The sequence below is a fragment of the Melanotaenia boesemani genome, chromosome 11 (genome assembly GCF_017639745.1).
Source record: "Melanotaenia boesemani isolate fMelBoe1 chromosome 11, fMelBoe1.pri, whole genome shotgun sequence".
Lineage (NCBI taxonomy): Eukaryota > Metazoa > Chordata > Actinopteri > Atheriniformes > Melanotaeniidae > Melanotaenia > Melanotaenia boesemani.
Genome location: NC_055692.1, coordinates 18345262 through 18371365, shown reverse-complemented (window position 1 = coordinate 18371365; position 26104 = coordinate 18345262). Strand labels below are relative to the sequence as shown.

At 39.5% G+C, this 26104-nt stretch overlaps 1 protein-coding gene across 5 annotated transcripts in view; it reads right to left on the bottom strand.

Moving 5' to 3' along the window:
- Nucleotides 1-26104, bottom strand: part of smtnb (smoothelin b) — a 48081-nt gene that overhangs the window by 19044 nt on the left and 2933 nt on the right. For 4 of the 5 annotated variants that reach the window (XM_042000382.1, XM_042000384.1, XM_042000383.1 and 1 more), the window contains exons 2-6: nucleotides 12127-12284; nucleotides 10462-10540; nucleotides 10292-10370; nucleotides 7578-7657; nucleotides 2395-2497 (exon numbers count right to left, since the gene is read on the bottom strand). In XM_042000382.1, the coding sequence (XP_041856316.1) occupies nucleotides 2395-2497; nucleotides 7578-7657; nucleotides 10292-10370; nucleotides 10462-10540; nucleotides 12127-12284 (499 nt within the window). Of the gene's footprint in view, nucleotides 1-2394; nucleotides 2498-5669; nucleotides 5762-7577; nucleotides 7658-10291; nucleotides 10371-10461; nucleotides 10541-12126; nucleotides 12285-26104 lie in introns of those variants that run through there. The other variant, XM_042000385.1, reaches the window with a different exon arrangement.

Genomic DNA, 26104 nt, shown 5'->3' with positions numbered 1-26104 from the left:
AAATTAAACAAAAACACTTTATGAATCATTTTTACTTACACAGAACATTTAAAATACATTTTAATGGCTTCAGACATGAATCATGACAGGAAACAAGCAGCAGCAAGTTTTTCATTAAACAGACAACATCATTATGTAATAGGGTCGGAACAGAAAACGTGATTATGGTACCGAAGGACAACACTCTTGGTATTCTCACATGCATCACTGTAAATGGGCCGCTGCACTGTGGTGTGTATACCTAATGATGCACTCAACTCAAACTGAATTACTGTTGAACTGTAACTGAAGTGACAGCCAAAACATGGTGTTTCTCCAACAAACCCTCAGGTTATTGTTCATGTGTTTGCCATGGGGAAGCTGTCAGTTCTATTGTGTGGCACTTTCTGGGAAAATCCCTACAGCTGGTGCATAATGAGAGGCTTGGTTTTTTTTATTATCATTATTCAAAATAGCTACAAAAGCTGCAATCTGCTGCCAGTGAATACACTGAACACAACAGAGAACAACGATGAGTTTCATTTAAACTATGCATACAGCGAAGCACTGAGCCAAATGTCCTTACTATGAACTAGTCAACACAATTTTTTTTTTTTTTTTCTTTTCATCTTTACTTTGCCTCTGCAGTTTATGACAAGTGTTCAACACTGGTTCACCATACACCAGCTTTAGGTGTATGGTCAATGCCACTGTCATTATTAAAAACAGTGATACAATCACATCATATGAGATTGAGCAATTTGTTTTTTTAAGTATTACAAAACTATAAAGACCTTCATGGTGACTTGTCAACAGCAGATTAAAGACTTGTGAATGACAGTAATCTGGTATTTATGTAAAGACACCAGATGTGTCTGCAGCCTACTTACTGGGTTACTGTGTGAAGTCATAATAAGTCTGTAGTGTTCCTTTGGGAACTCTTTTTGGGAACTTAAAACACGAGGTAAATTCCTCTGAGAGTCTCTGAAAACATTTCATTTCCTAAATCACAGGCTTAGCTTCTACAGTTTATGCTGGAACACTGTACAGTCGGACACATGCTTATTGAGGTACAGCTTGTAAATATAGGCTTTTTACTCTGGAAGGTAGCTGTATATGTTTTTGCTATGTTCAAAGACCAAAAAGAACCGGAAACTGACCCTCTGTGTATGTCTTTTATTTTCTGCCACTTTCACTCTTCCTTAAAGAAACAGCCCCTTCAGTCATTTCCCAACCACACAAGTCCAAGATCTTTGTGGACTGGTGTTCACTTTAAAATATACGTTTGTCCTCTGCTTTGTGAAGGTGGTCCTTTTTGTTGGTTCATACTTGTTTCACCCAGGCTGGAATTGTAAGGCAGGGATAAATCAAGAACAGTGGGGAGTTTCTCGGCCACGTCAAAAAAGCCTTACTTCTGTTCTGGTATTGGCTTTATTTAGCAGAGGTGTGGTTGTTAGGTTTCTATCTATTCCTTATTATAACCCCACCACCAACCATTGGTTCATGTGAAGGACACTGAGAGCCAAACCCAGGCAAGAGCAGGCCACACAGAATGACATTCATTATGGCCGTCAGCCTCAAGCCAAGTTGTAGTTAGCAGAGTAAGAGCTTAAATATATATATATATATATATCTATATATATATAGATATATATATATACTGTTAATTGCACAATATAGTTAGAATCCTCTATAAGAAAGGGATTTTAAATTTGAGGTTTATAATAGCTAATGGTTTTCAACAAAAGATTATTGTGTTTTACAAGCTCTTTACCAAGAATTTCTGCCCAGGGGCACAATTCAAGTGAAGGAAGCACATTCATTCCCTCCTGAAGGCATGCATTCATACTATTTTATTGATGGTTGGACTGAAAGAGTGCTTAATGAAATTACCTGACACTTAAGTAGCCAAAGTCATTAAATCTATGGCTGTGACTGACTCCAAACACTTAATAAAGTTAGAAGAGGGAGCTCAAAGAGCCTACACTAATATGACCTCCTGACCGCCACCACAGGAGAACGGCTCCTTTAGCGGACTAATTTAACAGGAAGTAAAGTGGACTGTACCTGCAGTCACAGTTACATGAAACAAAGGTGATCAGTGTTGGTTTGCTGTTATTGGAGTTTATCCAAACTTGACCTTTGGAAGAATGTTTACTGTAAATATGATGTAAGTGTGAGGGTGGGCAAAATGCAGCCTTTTCAACAATACAAGACTTGTCCACTATGCTGAAGGGCATTCACATTCAGTGTGGTGTTAATTAAGTGTTTCTAACAGGCTCGGAGGAGAAAAACACAATTCTACTGGACTAAACAATATAATTAAACCAGAGAAAAACACATTTTACAAAATACATCCAGTGAATTTATAAAAAAAAGAACTTTGGGCATGTCATGGCCACAGCAATTTCTTACCTTTCCTCTGCAGATCTCTGGTTTGTTGCGTCTGCTGGGTGTGCAACTCCTGGATCGGAGATCTGATGCGATCCAGCTCACTGTAGCTCTCTCGCTCTGTCTCCTGTGGAAAAGAAAATAATGCTTGTCGTCCTTCAAAACAGCTGTGAAAGCACAATGGTTTTTTAATGGGTCACAAAATGTCTCAGCCACTGACACACTGCCAACCCACATCAGTTCCACGTCTATCTGTCTGAGGTCAACAGTTTTTTTGTTGGACACTGGGGTCAAAAGCTCCAGACATCATGAGAAACACACTTGGCCAGCTGGAAAAGTAAAGATCTATTTTATTTTCTATTGTGGATGTCTGAGAAAAAGGCGCCCTGAGTGCCACAGATCAGACATGTAATCAGGCCACGGTTCAACACTGTGTTTATAGGCTCTGCTTTGTCTGTTTTTAGGTAAAACCTGCACTTTCAGATAACCTGCAGCCTGACCTCGAGCTACAAGAATTAAAAAGATTTATGTGGAGAGGTAGCAGTATTTTGGCATATGGAAAGGAAATGGGTAAGGTGTGAAGATGAAGATACCAATACTACTGTTGGACCTCTAGTGCCTGACCTTGAGCTTCTCCACAGGAGAGTCAGCTGCACAAATAAGACTCCGCTGTGCATGTGTCCACACACATCCATACAGACTCTTTAAGTCACATCTGCACATATTCTTTATCAGCTATACTCTCAAAACTTGTAAATGTTGCTGTGAAAGGGGCAAAAAGCTCCTGTTTGGAGATTCAAGTTATGCATTGTCTTAATGATGAAATACATTAGTGCAGATAATCTCCTTAAAGATGTTTTACAAGATTTATATAGGTCAACAGGGGTTTGGGTGGATCCTGAAAGAATATACAACACATGACCTTAACTACAGAAAATATGATACTTTGACCAGATTTACAGCCTGCTATCATTTCAAAATACTTTGAAAACACGTTCACAATCTCTCGAGGACAAAAAAAAAAAAAAAAAAGAACAGACACACATGAAACAATCACAGGCTACAATCAGCTTGGATGTGAACACAATCCAAAACTAGAGATTAGCACATTTGTTGCAGCCAAGTAGTGAGAAAATCTTACAAAAAAAAAAAAACTTCTAATCAGAGCATATCATGGGAGATTGCATGTAAATTTGGTCTAGGCAGAGGTGAAAAAGGCCTAATGGCTTTCTGCTCTATAGGCTGTGACCTTCCCCACCTTGAGCGGATTACAGGGCAGAGGTTTAGCTGAAGAGAAAATGTAATCAGACACTGCTGAAAGACATAGAGGCACAACCAAGAAAGGGGAATCTGGAGTGGCTCATCTCGGGTTCAAATGCATAAATAAACCTGTCACATGATTTACTTGGAGAATTTAGTCAAGTCTTCAAGCTGAAATCATCCAGTAGAGATTACAGTCTGCAGAGAAAGATTAAATACTAGCCATGCAAATCTTCATAGCAGGTGATCTAAAGTAACTTTTTCCAGCATCCTCTTTTTCCATAAGGAAGAAAAATGCAACGCACACTCTGGCATGTAAAAATGTCCCTTCAGCTTTTCAAGACTTTGTCGAATAATGACACTGTTTTAGACTGCCACACCACAGTGGGAAGGAGCAATTTAGCAGAAGGCTCATTTAATGAGTCATAGTGTCTGATGAGTTTGGAAAATATTAAAAATAAAGAGAAAAGACACTACAGAGAAATAATGTAAGGGCACAAACAAAGGGCACTAAGTGGAGTCACTTAAAGAGTCACAGGGGAGATAATTGTGTTTGAGCCATAAACTGAATTAAAGAGAACAAATCTTTCCTCACCCTCTCCTGCTTCTATCAGCAGTAAGACAGAAAGCCGTCATTTCAAAGCTCCCTGAAAAGCCACAGAGAATAGATTTCTCACAGACAGTAAATCGGGACAAAAAAAAAGGGAAGATGAAGTGGAACTGGAGATGGAGACCAGAGCTCAGGACCTGCTGCCAGCCACCATGCTGTCATTAGCGGCTTTCCTCTTGCCCTGAAAGCCAAGACCTGACAGAGTGGAATCAACACTGACACCATCCCAATCCAGCAGCTCACATTAACCAGTTGTCCCATCTGGTCTCGGGCGTCTGTTTGTGTTTGAACTGAAGAATTTCAAACTTGTAAACACAAAAACAACGGTCCTCTCCTCCAACCACAAAAAAGCGTAGGCCATGCGGACTCCGCTGAACCCTCAATTCCACAAAAAAACAAACAAAAAACAAACAAAAAAAAAAAAAAACACAACAACAAAAGAGCACACACCTCCTTCACCAGCCAGTGCAGACAACTGAGATCAAATGCAGATCAGCAGTCTGAGCTCCAGTTTTCCATTAAACTTAAATCCATCACATCACTGGTGAGGTCACCCCATTTGAGGGTCTTCCACGCATGCACGTGGAAGAGAAAAGTAGAAACCTGGCGGCTTACTTTCCACTACTGCAGTCTGAGGAACCGAATGCTCGGCTTAGCTCCAATAACTGCAATACAGTAGCAATCATCTCTGTATCACACACAGTCTGGACTAAGAAAACCCACATAAGCTCAGAGTCTCGTTCCCATTTTTCCTGCAAATCATCACATGCCAATCTAATCTTTCTCTCTGGTCTTTTTCTTTTCTTGATCAGTCTCAATGTTCCTTTTCTTCCACAGCACACTTTCTCAACTCCACTAAATCCTCACTATGACAAATGCTAGGCCTGGTTTTAGACAGTTAAGCTGCTCTTTCCTCAGGTTGCTTCTTGCAACATGTTTATGATGAGCTGAGTGAAGAAACAAGACTATCTGTAGCTGCAAAACTACATCCTACCTGAGTCCACCTAGCCAGCACGCAAACCTTCAAACTCACTGAACACTAACTGAAATACAAGAAAATTAATAAATAAGTTTGTTTCCCACTATATGTTAGAGGACACATCAAGTAATTTAATTTCACACTCAGTTTCATGTCCTGTACCAGAAATTTACTTTGGATTATTCAACCTGTCAGCTAAAATGAACAAAAAGTGATCCAACAAGCAATAAACCACTATGTACACAAACCTGAAATGTAAACACAGAGGCGGGCACATCCAATTCTCCAGTCAGAAGGAAACAGGCAGAGACTGATGAGGAAAGACTTTTACATGTCATTTTAGTGAAGAAATGAAAGAAAAAAAAAAGGAAAAGGAAAAGATAAAAAAAAAAAAGTCAGAGGAGCATTTTATCTAAGAAACAGGTCAGCTGGAAAATCATTGTCATTTACCTTTTCTTCACTAGACTGACTGCCCCCTTTCCTCTCCTCTCAGCAGTTACCTCCTTGGAGTCAGGACGTCCGCTATTCTGCCGCTCTACTCCCTCAGCCACATCATACACATTCACACACAAACATTTACACCACCACAAACACCACGCACACACACGTAATACCAGCAAGCCACTCCCTTGACTTCCCCTCCCTCCCATTCTGTCTCCAAAGGGATCTGACCCCCACCACACGTGCACACATACACATAAAGTCATTTCCCTGCAGGTTAATGGGTTGCCTGGTTGACACATTAACTTCTGACACATTGTCTCATTGTCTTTGTTTTGACCTCCTTTTTTTCTTTTATTTTTGCACATCTCTAAAAATATTTCAGATAAGAGAACTGCAATTTATTTATTTATTTATTCATTTTGTACCTATAAAGATTAAAATAATTAACAAAGATTTTAGTTTTACTTTTACTTTTTTTCTGTTATACACACATTAAAATCCATTATATGCATCATGGTACCTTTCTGCATGTCTGTCATATGCATTAAAAACCTTAACTTCAGAATGGATTTTGTCAGATTTCACATTATTCTAGGAACTCCTTTCCAGCTGCCATTCCTACAGACATATTGCATATTGTGTGTGCCTTTCTGCTCTTGAGACCTATCTAGGACCACCATCATCCACAGGACAATCACAAAAAGCTCAAAGAGATCCGCTGCTGTGATGTGAGTGGAAGGAGCCCTGCTGCTGCTGGCTGATATTGTTTTTGGCCACGTCCCCATTCCAGTGCAGACAAGACTGCTGGGGCACAGCTGGTGGTCTGCTTGCCTGCCTGCCCAGCTGAATACACCCTCCCATCCCTGAATTCATCTCAACACCTATGACTCGCAACTCAACCAACATACAATACAGCTGTCCTGCAGGAAGTAAAGCTTGAATATTAGAGCATCCTGTTACGCCAACATCCTCCACACAAACATTCTGCAGCAGACAATGGGACTGATACTAAAAGCCTTTTATTTCTTCCATTTAGCCAAATCACTGTGGTGGGAAAAATGGGTGCTTTCAAATGAACCACCAGAACTCTGATAACATGACTGTATTTTTCTCAGAAGTACAAATACAGCAGGCGTTCCCTCACTCGAAGGCTCAGTTATGAGTGCAGTGACTGCATACAGTAAGATTTAACTTTGTTTTCTAACACAGGATCCCATCCACTGCAAACAGAGCGTTCATCAAAAAACTATTATCAAAAACAGCAGATAAGATAACACCTGGCCTTTGGCAGACACTTGGGTTTCTTGTTTTCACGTTAAGCTCTGCCACTCAGCCATTAGGGGGCAAGCCAGCGGAAAGAGACTTCCAAAGAAAAATGCCACTAAAGAAAGATTCAGACAGATGTATCGGCTAATTTTTCCAAAAGTGTGAAAGTCTGCATGTTTAGATGCTTGTGAGATGCTTCCTGCCAAAAACAATTCACTACCCACACTAAACACTAGAGTCAGAGTAAATTGTATCTTTCACTTCAAAAATGGTCAAACTAGCACAAGGATGTCAAAACACAAAACACATTCCTGACTCCGTGGCAGTTGAGGCATGTGTTTTGGGTGTGTGTGCACGTACAGCCAAAGTCATAACTCAAGTGACAATGCTAGTTGTTGTTTGCTGCATACTTCATTGTGACAGCAGAGAGACCTCTGTGGTCACTGTTGTCATGCAAACAAACTCAGCACCCACAAATTTGTCTGTGTTTGGCTCATTTTTGTCAGTGCAAGTCGACACGAGTGCACATTAGATCTTAAAAATCTTACCTAGCTGTTCTTTGGACTACATGAGGATAACATGAAGGCATTTTATCATCTCTTCTGCCACAATCATCACTGATTGCTCCTTTATCTCTACTGTACTCACCCCAGCTCCCATGGCGCTCCTGTGCTCCACACTGTCAGGCTCACGGCAATGAGAAGATGTCTTGCCCTTCTCCACAGTACCTAAAAACACACATATAGCAGTAGTACTCAGACAACATTAATATAAAATAAAGTAGGAAATACATTATTTCATCTGAAATGATCACATGTGATATTAGATACTTATCTAAGTTAAGAAAAAATTTTCTAGAGTTCTAACATGTCCTAAGGTGGAAAGTTATCCCTTTTTTTTCCTGTATCAACCTACTCATGCATCGCAGGGCTTCAGAATGACAGGGCCTCATGCAGACCAGACAGCGCAAAGGAATGACAGGAATCCATTATCTGATCCCTCATCATACTGTAGGTAGATCTGGCATAGCATATATGGCAACAGAAACACACGCAGGCATGCACTGCACGGGCAACACACCTAAAATATTTTTTTAAGTACTTTTCATCTCAGTTTTAGTCCATAATGTGGACGTAGTAAAAAGTTTTTACCTTTATTTTAACGCCCTCGTCAGGCCAAACAGTGTCAGTGCTTGATGCAAAAAAAAAAACAAAAACAAAAAAAAACGCCATTCTTACTAGTTTTTATAGGCAGTACCCAGTTGGTCAAATCACATCAATAATACAAATAATTCTTCTAACAGTGATCTCATCCATCTTTTCATGCATTTTTAACTGTATTTACAGTCCAATCAAAAAAGTTAAGATGCTGTGTAAAATGTAAATAATGACGTGAAGTTTGACACCACATGGAGGTTTAGAGCATTATTTGCTCCCATCCAGACAACATCTCTGTTAGGGAAGGCCTGCATTTTTCAGCATGACAATGCTAAACTAGATACTGCATCCATCACACCAGCATGGCTTCACAGGATTAGAGTCCAGGTGCTGAACTGGCCTGCCTGCAGTCCAGCCTCATGTGTGAAGGATTGTGTAGCTTTCATACTGAAAGATGCCCTACAACCAAAACTGGGAAAGTGTGTAAGTCCAAAAATATTCTGATTTATGAATCTGTGTGTGTGTTTGTTCCTGTGTATCTTTCCTTGATACATCCCAACTGACTTGGAATTGAGCTCCAGGACCGCCTTGTCTCCTCCCGTTAATAAATATGCAAATGACAATAAATAAATGGCATTCTTTCACCTTTAGCCTAAATAACAATGAGAAACACACCAGAAATGTCAAAAAGGAAGAAGTATTTAACAGAATATGAAAATGATTTGGTTGAATTAGAGGTGGAGGAAAGACAACATAGACTACACCAGGGGTAGCCAACGTCGGTCCTCGAGGGCACCAATCCGGCAGGTTTTCCAGATTTCCGTGCTCCAACACACCTGACTTAAACTAACAAGTCATTGTGGAGATCCTTATAGACTGTTGGATCCATTTAATTTGAGTCAGGTGTGCTGGAGCAGGGAAATCTGGAAAACCTGCCGGATTGGTGCCCTCGAGGGCCGACGTTGGCTACCCCTGGACTACACACACTTTTAGCATGTTCAAGATAGGTGGGCGGAGCTTCCAAGCACGCATTGCGTGAGTTTAGTAGCCTAGTAGAGTTTAAATGTGTTCAAGTTTACTTAAATACAATAGTTAGGTATAGTGCAGTTATCTGTGTCATTCTGTTTTAGTGCTTGTTTGGTTTGATTACTGATAGTTTTTTTGTTAACTTGTTAACTTTGTGGAGCCTTTGTTCAGAAAGTAACTAAAGTTAGGCTCTTTCCTCCTCTGCTGTCATTGCCAGAGAATGATAGACCGTGAAAACTACACAATGATGGTTATGCTGGACCACAAGAACATATATAACCCATAATATAAAGAAGCAAAAAAAATGTTCCAACATCAAAGTTAATGTAAAAAGAGTGTTGCAGCCTAAGGAGGTAGTTCAGAGATGACAGTGCACCATCATCAAATCAACGATTTGACTTCCTGCTAAGACATTTAAAAAAAAGTGGAAACTGAGCGCAGCGTCATGTCCACGTCATCCACAGCTTTGGGCCAGGAGGTCGACACGGACAAGGCCAACTGCGACATATTTCAGCGTATAAAAGGAGCATTTCAGGACTTTGTAATCCATCACTTTCAAATGACAAGAGTTTGATTGGGGTATACATTCTCACAGCAGTTTGAAAATTTGCATGACGGTGCGTACAGATCCATGCAAAGTTGTTTTTTGAACATCCCAATGTGTGCGTGGAACATGCCGTACAGAACATTTTTACGCAGCATTTGTATACGAGGCCCTCCGACCTTTCATCATTAGAAAACATTTGGTGCATCACAAGATAAAACAAAAATCCATCATTAAAGGTCTGGGACTGTTTAGCAGCTTAAATCCTGCATCATTCCAGAATGGGACAACATTCCTCTCCCAAAACTCCATTAACTGGTCTGCTGACTTCATGTTATACTGGGACTAAAATATTGGTTTATAATATTTGTTAATCATTATATTCTGTTTTTATTTACACTTTTATCGCAGTCCCAACTCTTTTGGAATTGGGTTTGCACTAACCAGATCAGTCTTTCAAACAAACTGCATTAACTGTCTGAAACGGCAATATGCAGTTAAGAAGCCATCATTGTTTCAATGACACAAGTGATGTCCCTTACATGTCTGTTCAAGTATGTTCTCTATAATCACCACAATTAATCTTTACCAGTCAAGCTGTGGCAGATTGGATAGACAGAAATTTCCCAGCTCACCTTGCACCTGCTCATCTCGGATTCGTCGGATAACTGCTCGGATCATCTTCCTCTCTTCATACAAGCTGGTAGCACGAAGCTACAGGCAAATATACATAAACGCTCAGTGAACTCACAGAATGAAGTGCCTTGGTTAACATTAACTTGATTAATGATCTTTAGATATTCACCATTTTCATAAGCTCATCAATGTCCTGGATTGACTGGAGTTTTTGTGACAGGATGTCCAAATTCTCACTGGATTCTGACCTGATAAAAACAGGAAAGAAATGAGAATGTCAAAGTCCCATCAATACATACACACTCAGTATGCTACAAACAAGACATCATGATTTCATAGAATATCAAAATATAAAACCTAGCTTTCACTGACTCTCATTTATGAATGTCATTAAGGATTTCCTGGCAAAAACTTGGAGAGAAATTAAAAAAAAACACACTGGAAGAAGTGAAACTCTTAACATAGAAATGTAATAGCAATGACATACGCCACTTGACAAACCCTGCTCCCATCTTTTCCTCTTTCTCACTCATTTTTGTCCATTTCACTTTTTACTTTTGTTGGTTTCTATTACTCATATGCTCATTCACTTCCCTCATTATCCTCCCTTTTCTCCATTTGCTGGTATTAAAGGATGTGTAATAAACGAGTTGGGATATTTAACATTCCATCACTTAGACACATGGGATGTATACCTTTATTATTTCTTTACCGTTTTGGGTGTGTGCCATGTGCATACATGTAAAAAAAAGTGAGATTTCTTTTAGCAACTTCAGTGAAGCACATCTATTATTTTTGTAACCAAAGTTATCTGAGAGTGGAGGTAAATGGAAATGATTATGTCCCACCACTGTTCGTAGGAGGATTCAGTGACGGAGCAGCAGGTGAAAGCTGGATCTACTCTCCACATCAAACAGTGTTAAACCTTCACTTTGCTCCAGACCAGATGCTGGGATTTCACTTTACCCTTGAATTTAAATTAACACACGTAATGAGACTCAGGCCAGCTTCTTCTATGGAGCTCAAGCTTTCACACAGACAAAAAAGTTTGGACCACCCAAACACAAATGATTTGGTAAATGGTCTGTACTTTCCACTGTGTGTCATCTTTGTCATGATACAAACGGATCAGTTGTGTAGAGTTTAATGTGATTGCATGATGCTGGTGGTCTTAAAGCAGAAAAATCTGCAAATTTGTAGCTTTCTAGTTTAAATGCTGCAGTTTGACATAGGACAGATTGAAGGAAATCTTAAATGAGCAGGACCAATCAGGAAAAAATTTTTTTTTACTGTGTTTACTTGAAATCTTTCATTTAACTTGACAACATCCAATTTTAACACCAATATTAACCAGAATGTTTACAGTAACACAAAATTGATCTTCTTGGATAATCTTAGGCCTGTTTGTCGGGTTTATCATTTGGTTTGCAAGCAAAAACATGGTTATTGATAAAATATGCAGAAGCAGTATTGTATTAAGGCTGAATTATCAGTCTATCTGCATTCCTCAACTAAAAGACAGGTGTTGGTAACTGTTTATTTATACACTGGAAAACAATGAGAGGGCTCTGAAAGGCAAATAAATAAATTATATGCTGACTATTCCAATGTGGATCTTTTTGAACAAAAGACAAACTTTTGCAGTGGTTGTAAAATGAGCGTGCAACACAATAATTTATTGTAGCTACAGTTTTCTGTCCCCTGTGATTTCCTGACTCGACTATTACTGATTTCCCCCTGGAAGTGAGGAATGCTGAAACTGGATTTGACCATTGCAAATTACCTGGTCTTATGTGTTTTGTCTTTAAGACAGTTAGGCATGCAGGGGCCTTACCTGTGCTGGTTCTCCTTGTCTTCCTGCTGATTGAGATGTGTGGGCCGAAATCTCTTGCTGGCCAGAGCGGCCTCCATGTCCTCAATCTCCCTTCTCCTCAGCTCTCGGATAGCTGAACGGATGAGGCGTCTCTCGTCCAGATCTACGGTTCTATCCAGCTGTGCGATGAAAAAAACAACAAAAAGGGTTTGAAGATGAATACAAGAGCAAAAGCTCACCACCACATATATTTGGCTTGCAAAGACTGTTCACTTGTCATTCTTACATTTGCATGATGCACAAGACTGGCATGGTTACATCTAATGAAATGGTCACACAATTACATTAGGTTGTGCAATAAGAAAAGTTCACAGGCCTATTCTCAGTACAGGGCGGTGAATAAGTTAGACAGCAGGGACAAAAGCGCTGTGTAGGGCTGTTGCAGCTTTGTAGGCAGCTGGCCAATCTAGAGGCAAAATATCCCAAAACAAATTTAGCAAACAATTTTCACTGAACTCTGTGTCTAATTGTCAGACTAATCACATTGTGTGATGGCTCTGACTTATTTCTGAACGTGTGGAGTTACTGGGTCAACAGAGTGGACAGACTTCTTTTTCAATGTGGAATGACAGGTGATCTGAGCTAACTAATGAGAAAAGACAAGTCCACCTGAGGGTGGTGAAGAGGATGAGAAACAGGCCTAGCAGCAGCTGGTGCCCAGCTTTAAAAAAAAACTTTAACCTTATCATTCAGGTGTCTTCTTCCCTCAAACAGTAACCAGGCTGCAGGAGGCCTCACAGACTCAGCTGTTTAAGTGGTTCACTTAAGACCCTCATTGAGTGCTTAAACTGAGCCATTCAAGTGACTATTAGTTAAAAGGTCTCAGGCAAAGGAAGAGTAATTAAGGAGTGTATAAAAGCACACCTGCATACAGACACACACCACCTCAACAGGCCAAATGCTTTTATCTTAGTGACAGCCCTGTGCATGAGAGGGAAGAGGGAACACCCTCCTGTCATACTCAAGATGGATCTCTCTTTTAGTTGATAGCAGGAACTTGTCATCACATGCAGAGATAAGCAACTCTTCTGACAGGCTTTAAAAAAAAAAAACTCATGCTCAAACAAACGTTTTTTTCCTGCTGCACCAGTTAAAAGCCACCGAGTTGAGAAACAAACCTTTGTTTGCCCACCGTCCCCTACTAAAAGAGCTGGATGTGGTTGTTAAACTAAGCCTTACTTGCTGGTAGATTGAAAAGGGAGCTGAGGTCCAGAGAAGGATAAAGAGGAGGAGTAGGGTCTTCTTACAAGAGATGAAGAAGGCCAGCAGTTTTGAGGTCTTGCTGTGGTTTGACAAAATATGCAACTAGAGCAGCAGAGGCTCAGAGGGACTTTTTTATATACTGTAATTTGTGGAAATTTAAAGTGCTGAGCTGACTGAAAAGAAAGGGGGAAGAGGAGAAAAAGTTCTGAGATGGCTGGAAGAAAGGATATGAGAAAAAGAGAGAATAAAGGGCTCAGGACAACAATGTGAAAAAGAGAAATGAAAGGGCAACTACACTTGGGTATGCCTAAAAATGGGCAGATGAGAGCTGGGTGGAAAAGAATCATGCCTTACACAGGTCATTCCTCACATTCCTGCTGACTCACAGGGAAAGAAAGATGGTAGTGAAATCCAGCAATCATGAACTGGATTTGGTTCCAGTCCAGCACTGATATGATGATGACCAGGAGCGACAGCCCCAAGTTTCTGACAGCGAGGAAGGAAAAATAATCAAAGGAAATGAGAACACGTCGCTCTTTTTTTTTTTCTCTTTTGAAATCACTGACTTGAGTCTGTTATGCCCACACACACAGGCATACACTCGCATACAACCTAAACACTCGAGAAAGCCATCTATTACCACACTGTCAAGCTCATTGCTGAGTAGACGTCATGATGCAATAATACAGCTTGTACACTCACTGCCAAGTTTTAGTACTGACTGATTTATTTTTCATCCCTGAGATATAACAGAATGGCCTCAAGCTTGGGCCTCCACTCCAAAACTGCAACGTCTGCTTAGCATTGCATGAAAGACTGAATTTTTGGCCTGTGTACATCAGTCTAAAGATAAAGCAAAAATCACAACAAAGTAAAGGGCCAAGGAGAGCACTTAAACTCAAAGCATGTGAAAAACCACAGAGCTGTCAGATCAGTTACAGCAATCTTCTCAAATATAAGCACAGAGAGTGGAATTAAAGTCCTGATCTGATGATAAGAGATTAAAAACAATCTCCACGCTCACGTCAGCAATTCCACTTGACCTGAACTCAGCCAATCAGTGCGTATGTAGGTGTGCGTTTCTGCTTGGATTGGTTGCAACAATTATGTGCTGAATTCAGCTGGCACAATGCCAACACATGAATGTGACTTTTTCTCTGTCAGAAAAGAGGAAAATAAAAAGTCAACCAATAACCCTGCACAGGAAAGTGATGAGAGCAAACAGAACACACCTTAAAGTTGAGCGGCTGCCAAGTAAAACAGCATAACCATTAAAAGAACCAAAGGCGGAAACACACTAACACTTGTCCAGAGACAGAGACCAGCTTATAAAACTACCACATGACAGTGGCCTTTACAGAGAGTAACTTGTGTTGGAAAAAAAAAAACAAATAAATCACTGCTCACCAATCGCAAAGGCATTTTTCAAACTGCACAGACCTCAGTTTTCCAACAACACTGTGACCAAAAGAGAGATGCATGACTCAGAAATCATTTATAAACAATATGCATTACAGAATTCCAGTCATCAAGACGTCACCAGGCTGTCAGCACCTTTAATGATGGCGGCAGGGTAGTCACTGTACAGTCTGCTGCATTCTCAGGAATCTGCTGTCACACCTGTTAAAGTTAGCAGGGGTCACCTGACTCACCCAATGGGATATGATATTCAGAAACAGGATGAGGTGGAGAAGGTGAAGACAGGAAAGACAAATGTGTGAAAATGGGGGGGGGCACGATCCTTTAACTGCTCACACTCAAAAATACACACTAGACCAGAAAATCATTAGTCAGAATTCTGGCTGATGTAAGGAGCAACATACAAAAAAGTAATGTATCACACACAAGCTTGCTTAGACTTGTACTCACTTTGAGTCACTTCCTGTCAAGCAGCAGCCTTCTACGGAGTAAAAGCCTCAAACCCACCAAAGGCATCTGTCTGACGCTGCTCAGTCAATCACGGTCAATTAGAGAGTGTTCACGGTTTACCAGTAATCCCGACCAGCTGGTGGCACACTCCTGAGGACATGAACACCCTCTGAACTCAGTCACCGCACAAGACACAGACTCTAATGTGATTTAGAGTTTCGGAGGTTGGTTTGTTTTATTGTGCTAAAGTGGAAACAGCATCAGAAGTGGCAGGAGCTCAAACTTCTTAAGGTGATCACAGCTGAAATAGCTGCACACATGTAGGGATGGCCAGATGAAGACTCATAAAACAATGAAGCTTTCCAGCAAACTGGTTCAGAAAATTAATCATTTCTCGAGGCTTTACGTATGCATGAAACCACCTGCTGGCCAAAGTGTATAAAACAGGCAGATTTTACGTAATCCATGGTATTTTGTGTCAGTAACGGAGGTCTGATTTTAAAAAAAAAAGACCATAAAATTAGCTTCTATCAATATATTAATATTATATTGGGTCATATACATGAGATAAAAGTAGGTCAGTATTAACTTTCAGGGAGAACTTGACAAAAAGACTTGTCATGTCTTACAAGCCAAAGTTCCAGTCGACTGATCTATAATACCTAGGCACATCTGTGGATATATTTATGTATTATACAGATGCAATGTGATTCTTTTTTATTAAAGCAATTTATGTGTGCTAACCAGTTGTTTGGCCAAAATTATATTGCCATTTAGTCTCATACAATATAATAATGAATAACTGTTCTGTGATTGGTTTAATCAAATGATGGTGGAAGTGCTCATTTGAACCAGCACAATGATCTACAGTTCAGGGGACATTTTATAAATTTCTATTAAGAAGAAATATTTTTATTCAACTGTGTTTGAACTCAGTAGATTTTGGCTCGTGGTGAGATCTAAGGAGCACGGCAAAATCTGAGCTGCTTTCCAAACCATGTGGAACAGCCAGGTACTGAGGCTTTGGACGTAATCAGTGTCATCACTCCTCAGAAATGATACAAGCCTCGATACGCACTTCAGGGAAATATTTCCTGGATTAGTCGACACACGCTCCAAAAATATGTCCCATCACTACACAAATGGGAAACAAGTACCTGTGGGTTTTACAGTGTTCTATCCAACTCCCTTTGTTAGAGCATTTATTCATGGGTACACAGAGTACAGTGTGGCTTTAGCCTCTAAATGTTTGAGCATTTTTAGCAACTGAAACATAAATAAATGGTTGTAAACTACTTGTAATAGACAATCTGTGACTTTAAAGCTTCACACCACCTCATGTACACTGTGCTAAAAAAATCAACTGGATTCAAGTTATTCTAAAGACAATATTCAGACTCTTCACTTATTACTTGTAAATAATTGTTCTTAACATACTACATAAGTATTTTATGGGACTGATCCTTCACACTTGAAATATCATTACTTTGGATGTTTTGTCTCAGCAGGAATGTCAAGTTTAACCCGCCTGGATATGGATCATTGGTGCACAGTACTCCAGAGATGCTCTACTGAGTTTAGGTTCAGATTATTGCTAGGTTTCTCATGGTCTTTCACACTGTTTTTCTTATGATTTATGGCAGTGTGCTTTGGGCTGTTTACTGGATTAAATGTGAACCTTTGGCCCAGATCCTGATCACTAAAAGAGGTTTTCACTTAAGACTTTCTTCCATTTTTCCCTTTATCCCAAATGGTCTCCCAGGCCCTGTCACAGAATAACACCCCAACACAATGATGCTGCCACCCCTGTGTCTCACAAAAAAATATTCTATGTCAGTGATTTGGAGGGCCATGCCTGGTTATCTCAATACACACCAGTGAAAATCAAATAGTTGAAACTGCGTTTCATCAGATCAGAGGATTTTGCTTCTCCCATCTCCACTTACAACACTGAATTTCACTAATTAGTGACCATCATCATATTAGTTGTCTGACCAAAATAGTCCGATTTAGGAAGTCTGATCAGAGTTCTTCTGTGTGCTTTACTGGACAACTTATTGCATATTTATGATTAAAAAAACATTTTTGCAATTGGATTGAAATATAATGCTGACAAGTATACTATAAAACCTTTCTGTGCGCACTGCTTGTTTGTACAAGTTTAGTATCAATTACAGAACGACACCAGATAATAAAAATAATCGATCATTTACCAATAATCCTAAATCTTGCAGCTACTTAAAGAACTGTGATTATTCAACAACCCAGTACATGTTGTACAATATGTGTCTATCTCCAGTTGACTTGTGTAGTGCAGGTTACAAAGGTCAGGTCAAACGTCACAGCTGGTTGTGTGGAGGACATCTAACTTAACCTTCCCACACACACCCACCCAGCCCTGTCTGGGAGCACAACAACCCCCTCGGGCCGTGTCCTAACCCTTTGACTCCCAGTGCATACGCCATTTTTGTAAAGTAAAGAGCTCTACTTATGGCAAGTCGGGTCCAGCACTAAGCAGTATGTATGGTTTCTGCCTTTTAAGAAATGTGTGTGTGTCTTTGTGCATACAGAAACATGGACATGAGTAAGAAGTAGGGGGTACTTTGTTTTTGTGCATGAACTAATAATTTCCAGAGGAGTATAGGGTTAGAGAGCAGCCAGGCGGCAGATCAGATCAGTGTCTAAAACTCACTTCTGTCAAGCCCAGAAGTGAGTTTGCCCTTATAAGGAGACACGGGACACTTCTTGCAGCAGAACTGAAATAGACTAGCAGCTGCTACTGAAGAAGCTGGACACATTACAGACACAAAGAAACAATCAGGACTGGTTGAAAGTGTGAGAAAGTTCACATATTTATTTGAATCACACTTAAACTTTAATCTCCAAAAAAGAAGAGTTTTATTTGGAGAAAAAAATCCAATCTGAGTTGGATGCCTGTAAATAATTTTCAGTGCCCCAAGAATGCAATGCATGCAACTAGCAGTCACACACCCACTAAAAAAAGGGGGAAATATAATCAGGATATGTGAGAACCCTTCAAGACTAGGGACACTTGGTTTCTAAGAAAAGGAAGTTTCAGTCACCCTTTGGCTGAAAAATTAACAAAAAAAAAATCAAACCAAAGCCAAAGTGAAAACTCACACACTGAAATTCCATTGTCTGTGGTTACAAAGAAGAGGGAGTACCTATGAAATGCTAGAGCAGGCGGAGAGCTCATCATACATGTGCCAACGTGTGCTCTGCGAGTGCTGCTGCACGTGTAGCAAAACTTAACCTCTAATAATCAATGGGAAGGTAAGACACAAACACGGAGCAGACCTGGGAAAGCAATGTCCCCCTTTACACTTGAGGTAGCAGACATAAAGAACAGACACATGGAGGAATGCATGGGGGTTAGAGGGGGTCTAAGCAGCAATGATGCACTGAACTTTCCATTCAGATAGATTAATCTGCACAAGTCTGATTGTGCACATGTGGTCAAAATAATAACCTTTCAGCTCTGTGCAGGACACCAAATTTACCCCCAATCTTTGGGGGTAAATGCATTGTTGCAAATGAGTCGTTGCCCCCCTTGCAAAAAACACAAAACAAAACAAAAAAACTTTAGAGCCGGATAGAAATCTTTTAGGTCATATTCAGCTGCTAATTGGTTTGGGCCTCTTTTGGTTGTCTGGACCAAAACAATTTGTCTCATCTGAGTGAGTTTCTCTTCACATGACCTGACCTGCAGGTCTGATGTATCCAGGTCAGTTAATGCTTGTCCAGGACAAAAGTGACGAACATTTGGGAGATGTTAGCCATCATGAGCAGAAAGCAGTCTAATTTTTTTTCCGTAATAAACCAGAGCAACTGAAATTAGCCACATGGTAAAAATATTTTTTTGTGATAAAAAACATTGGGGCCGAACGATGGTGTGGTGGTTAGCACTGTGGCCTCACAGCAAGGCTTACAGGTTCTATCCGTATACTCTAGCTTCCCCCTCTCACCATCCAAAGACGAAGGTTAACTGGTCACTCTAAATTCTCCCTAGGAGTGAGTGTGAGCAACCTGTACAGATTTGTACCCTGCCTCTCGCCTGCTAATTGCTGGAATAGGCTCCAGCTTCCCCATGACCCTGAATTGATAAAAAATGGATGGATGGTAATCAAAAGTATGTCACACATTCAACTTTGTTTGAAAATGTTTTTGCAACAATAAAATTCCTCATGTATGGAAAGAGAGATTCAAATAGACTGCAAAATTTTCCTTGTTGCATTGTAGGTTTTTTCCTCTATTTAAAAGTATTTATTAAAGTAGGAAAATATTTCATGTAAATACAGTTTTTTTTGTGTTTGAATGCCAAGATATTCAAATTTTGTGACATAAAAAATTTGTTTGCTCTCCAAGTTAAACTTATTCCAAAATTCTTCCCTTTTTTTCTGAAAATATTTTTTCCACTACACTGTTCACTTCACTAAATCATAGTAAATTATCTCACTGAGGGGGCTGTCTGCAGATTTATTTTTCTTCTGTGACCTCAGGTGAATGATCTGATGCGATTTGACAGATTTCAGTAGAAAAAAGCCATCATAAATTAAAAAACATGAAAGGCACCGAATGCTGCACCTTGGTTGGCCTGTCAGCGGACACAGCAGGTGTTCGAAAATGAAGAATTTCCTCCAAATATGGGACATAGCTCATGGAACTGAATCTCTGCATGCAAAACTCTTAGTTTAGTCATGAAAGAGCCAAAAAAGAAAAAGGAAAAAAAGGAGTGTCCAACAGGAAAAAATAAAAGATGAACTCTGGGTCAATATAAAGCACCATCTTTAGTTAGATCCATGACCGTCTATAATGCTGACTCCACAGTAAGTTACAACAATGGGACATAATCACAGACTGACATGACAGAGCTAAACACAATTTAACAGATCTGCTGTGTTTATCCCAAGAATGCCACAACATTAACAACAGTGAGCTGGAAAGCTAAACATCAACATCCGCCTGATGATGTTCAGCAAGCTTCAGGAAATTACTCTTTCCTGAGGGAGTCAATATAGAAAAAATGACAAACCTCACTGTTTCTACACTCCTAACCAACTAGATCTTTTGTTCATTCCCCCATTTAAAAACATCATCCTTTCCCAAGCAATTTTTTTTTCTATTTTTTAAACTACGGGCTTTATTTCAGTATGATGGAAAGTAACTCAAGTAATTCTGACTGAGCAGACTGATGCATGCCGTTTCCCGTCGGCTACTGTTATCTGTAAACAGAGCCACACCCAAGTTCTCAAAAACACAGCTATAAACTGATTACCTAGAAGCAAACTAAAACAAATGAGGTCAAATTTTTTCCTCCTCTGAGAGAACACTTTTCATATCTAATACGAACCTTAAAAAAGTTTTTATGTCACACTTTTAAAGAAATTCAAACATTTTTGTTTGAATTTCTTGAAGGTTACAAAGCAAATTTCAGACGTTTGTTGAATAGTTCTTCTCAGTCTAAAACAGATGAAAAGCTCGACATGAGTTTCAAACAAACAAAAATATAAATCTGAAGAATTAAACTCAGGGGAGGATTCTACTTGATGTCCATCTCAGAGGCGCCTGGTGGTGATGAGGGACAAGAAGAGAGAAAAAACACCTACAATCCCTTATGCAGACCTTTTCCACTTGGCAGAATGATGGTCCAAACAGATCAGTCATCTGCTCCATCACTTAGCACACAGACTAAAAGACCAGAGCAGCTGTGACAGCAGACTCATGTCTGACGTTTACAAAGTTTGTCTGACCCTCAGTTGACAGCCACAGAATATACTGCTTTAATTTATCCTGTCTTAACTTCACAAACTGCATTTGATATTGGCCTTTTGTGAGGCTGTAAATCTTCACTGTCACTCTAAATATCCCATCACTGACTGCACATTCACTTGACTTTCTCACACCGTTGAGTTTTTCACACACAGCGGGGCAACGAAGCAAATCTTTAATGAGCACGCCCCCTTTGTTTGGATCAAAACACACATGATGTCAACAAAAACCACAGCCTGCTCTTGTTCCCTGCTGTGAAACATTTAATGATGGTAAAGACAAAATGAGCCAACAAGATGTGGGGAGAATAAATAAATAAATGAATAAAATTCTTGCAAATATCCAAAGTATCAATATGTTCTGAGTCATTCTAACTAGCCGCTGAGCTTTCCAGCCAACTGTAGAAAACAGGTCCCTCTTGTGAAGTTAGCTTATTTTATTATTAACTTTAAATATTATTGTTTTGATCAGCAGTTAGATGTAGACATAAATATAAAACGTTTGCATACTTTTTACATTCGGTCACCCACAATATTAAAGACAGACTGCAGGACTGTATATTAGTCGATGTTGCTCTTTGTATTTGTGGGAATGATGGTGTGCAAATAACCTCATGAAAGATGACTGCAAGGTGAGTGGCTGACAAGTGAACATCACACACTGCATGCACTTTCAGGAACCTAGCATATTTTCACCTTCAGATACCCATAACCTTAAAGCAAAAACAAAGTTTTGAGCAGTAGTCAAAGCTTAATAAGCAGTAATAAGCAATGCTTTCTACTTACCAACACACAAGGAAAACATCACACTACTGTAAATATTATCTTGGGTCCTATTTTTGTTGACCTTCTTATATTATCCCACACATATTATATGTGAAATTTTAAAATAGTCAGATAATGTCAGACAATAACAAAATTCTCATTATCAACCATTACAAACATCATAAAACCAAGTGCCTACTTTAACATGGCATCAAGAGAATACAATTTCAGTTCTCAGCTTCAAACACTGAGTCAGTGTTTGCTAAAACAGATATGAAGTTGAATTTAGTTCCACAGGCTGAATTATTGTTTTCATGGCAACTACTTAAAGGCCAAAGACCAGAACATCACAAAGTTCACAGCTTTTCTTTTCTCATCCTTTCAGCGCCAAAATATGACCAGCTATTTATAGCAGAATCTTGGAACAAAAGTTTCCATTATACAAAACAAACATGGAGCTTCTTATCTCTGCTCATTTGCTTGGATATTAGCTGACAAGAGGCTGAAGTTTGCAGGCTGCAAACGTGGAGATAATTTGTGGCACGTCGGTTTACGGAAGATCTGTCCTGAATGTTAAGCTGTTCACAGCCAGTGTCTTTATTACATTCTCACCAACAACTCTGAAACTTAATCATAAGGGAAACGCACGACAGAAATGTGAAGGAAGTCAATACTTTTGAGAAAGATGACAGACTGCAGTGAAAATTCAGGTGTTCACTGTGAACCATTTGTTCCCCACTACAGGAAAAAGAAACATCACATGAACAGCCAAAGAGGTCAAACTTAGTTAGGCACATAAGCCCCAAGCAGAGGGTGCTATCATTGGTTAGCAGCATAAAACACCACAGTTAGAAGGAAGAGGGGTGTGTTCAAAGAAAGCTCTGCATGCAAAAACTTGTTCCTGCAATTTCACTGAAAACTCTTGAATCATCTTTGCTTCAAGACAAAAGAAAAGGGTGACAGCCTTGCCAAAACTGCAGCCCCAGATTGTTTTTGCTTAAAGTTTGGCCAAATAAAACCATGCTGCATTTATATTTGAAGACATCCCAGACATCAGTTATGCAGGGTCATTTTTGCGATTTATTCTTCGCTGATGATGAGGCTGTCATTTTGAACCCTGTCAGAAGAGAATCTGTGGACTGCACAATCTTCTCCCTTTCCAACTGTAACGGTTGAGCCCCTGTCAATGCACAAAAGGGCCTGGAGAGCCATAAAATGAAAGCCCTGGGGGCCCATTTATCAGCGAGGCTGGACCTCAGAGTGAAACAGGTCTATTTTAAACATGTGTGAATGCCTCTTGCTCACCAGAGAGAAAGGACAGTCAGAGGCTAGCAAGAGTAGCTACAAATCATTATACGGGACATCCAGCATGTTAAATCAGCCCAGAAGGCACAACACACAGAAAACCTCCAAGCGGTCTTTTCAATTTAATTAAATCTGTATTATCAGCAAAGTGAGAAACAAAATGGTTTTGAGAGATATGGACGTGGCATTAGGACCTACTTTACATTCCTCCTGAGTTGCAGTGCAGCTTCCAGAGCTAATTAGAGGGAAGATCACGGTGCAGCTGACAGACGCCAAAGTCAAGCCTTCTTCTTAGCTAAGTAGGCCGATGCACCTGTGCAACAACAACAGTCACCTGCAGACCTGACTGCTCATGCAAGTCTGACACACTGACACACAGGAAACTATTGCTTCACAGCAGATTTAGGGGTATAACAGCTGATAAGCATCACCCTTCCAGTTATCAGTCAACTGATTAAGACCTGTGGTTGGACTGGCTAGGTTCATGAGTGCTTCTCTTTGACTGACCTCAGTAGCTTTATTGTTTTTGTTGTTATTTAAGGGCTATTCAGACAGATGACCCACAACAAACACCTTCTCAGCTCCTCTCCCAAGAAAACTGGGACACCAGCTGATTAATTTTGTGGATATTTAAGTAATTGCAAGGCTAAGAGAAAAGGAAAATACTTTTCTTGGTTACCATGGAAGGGATTAAATAGGCAATATAAAAGGGTGCTGATGCTTTGAATAGAAGTGTAGAGATGGGATTAGAGGTGTTAGAGAGGCCACCATATGACCTTCTGACCGTTAAGTTCATTAAGTACAACACAGGCATGGAGTTTTTAGTTCGTTATCCAACTGCTTCTTGATAGCAGCTCCTCCACCCAGATTTACAACCGCCTCAATCAAGCTTGGAAATCTCTGCATGTCCATCATATTTTACTGGTGTCCCAAAAAACAAGTCACAAATGTTTCAGAACAGAAAGACCACAGAATGAGGTGTTAAATCCCTTCCTAAAAAAAAGAGACTAAAAGAGACTTTCAGAGCTGTCAAAATGAAATTTCAGTTGCATCACAGTCCTGTGTTAACTTCTCTTGTGAGTTTGTTTTGTTTAAAAAGTTCAATGTGGAAAACCCTGACACTCGAGTTACCAAAAATATCAGAGAAAATGTGGGATCCCTTTGACCTTATAGCTGGTGGTCAGAGACGAAGGAGGAAAGCTGCACTAACGAGACACAACATTTCAATTCCTGCTCTGCAGTGGGTTAAACAATGGGTGTTGCAAAAGGATTAAAGTCCTAAATTCCACCGTCTGCATGTTATGCATTTTATTTCTGCTGAAGCTCCTTGGACAATGGCACCATTTGACTGCTTGTTCCTACAGGATGCACACAGGAAGGACAAGACAAGCTCTCCAAAAACAACAAGCTAATGTGTAATGTTCGTAATATGACTGCAAAAAAATATCAGAATACAAAGGAGGTTTTCTAACACATGCACCTGTCAGTGTGTAGCTGAAACTACACAGTGTCTAAAAACTGCAAAAAGTTTGAAATGTCTTTATTCCTTCTCTCTCACAACTTGTGCTGACTATTAAGAGTTTCCTCCCTTGTGCTCAATTTAACTCCTTATGTTCTATAAATAAGCAAACTGGCTGACTGATCAAAGCCACAGAAGTTCTGCAAGACAAATAATGTGCAACTGTTTATGTACATTGTGGTAAAAAAAAAATGTGCTCTTTAAAGAGTTTATGAGAAGGGTGATTGCAGAACAGAGTTTGAGGAAATATGGGATGCACTTTTAATAGTGCCAAACAGATCATCTAAACATCATATTTTTACCATGCTTGTAAAGTCAACAGCCCTTTTTTGTCAGGTTTACTGATCTCTAAGAATTGGTATCAAAATGTTTTGTGAGCAGGCAAATTCCTCAAGTACTGACAAGTGTAGTTTCATCTCACAGGTGGTCAACATTGCACTTGATAAATTTCTAAAAATCTTTGGCGACTCAAAGATTTCTCACAGACAGATTTTAGTTTCAGTCAGAAAAAAAACCTAAATGCATGATTGCTGCATGTGTGATTAAGTCAAACCTGTCATGACCATATCTAAACAAGGAGAGGATGACTCATGGCTCTTTGCAGATGTGTCTGCATTACAGGTGACTTGATATTTGTTAGGACAGGTGGATGCTTCACCCTCCTCTGCCTCAGGAAATAATTAAGACATGAGTAATGTGACTGACAACCGGTAGTGTTACATTTTCCAGACTTCTTACCATATGATACATACTTCTTATCGCTGTTGATTTGTTGCTCACAGACAGACAGACAACCAAATGCCGCCAACTACATGACTTGGCTGGGGTTATGAGTTAACCAGACAAGAAAAAAAAATGTTAAGCTTCCTGAGTTATTGACTTTTCTGAAAAGGTATTCAGTCCTCCAAATTTTGTTAGAATGTTATTATAAATTCTCTCTTCGTCTAATCGAAGGAAACTTGGGAAATTTACTTTCCATCTCACCACATTTGGATTGAGACATTGAGGATTTACAAAAGCAGACTATCAGTAAATAAAGCACTGTATGTGTACAGCCCACCCATCAGGATTATAGTACCTATAAATATAATAAAATACTAATACTGTTTACATCCTACCTGTCTCTCATGCATGTTAAAGGTCAGAAGCTGCAGAAAATCCATCACAATCTTACTTGCAACTGTGTTTTGGTATTATAGGATCAATAACTTATCCATGAATAGTTGCTGTATAAAGTAAGCTTCTGTTTCTTTTAAAAGAACTGAATTTCAGATTCCTTTTAAGATTTATCCCTTTAAAAAATACATAAATTATAAAATTATGTACATATATTATACAAGATATTGAAAAATTGTTTTTCTGTCTAAGAAACCTATAAAATGTGACACAAATTTATATTTCTATTATCATTTTCAATTTATTTTAATACTCCTACTATAGTAGGTCATAATGTGAGAAAGCAATGTAAGTGAGTGAGTGCATAAATAAA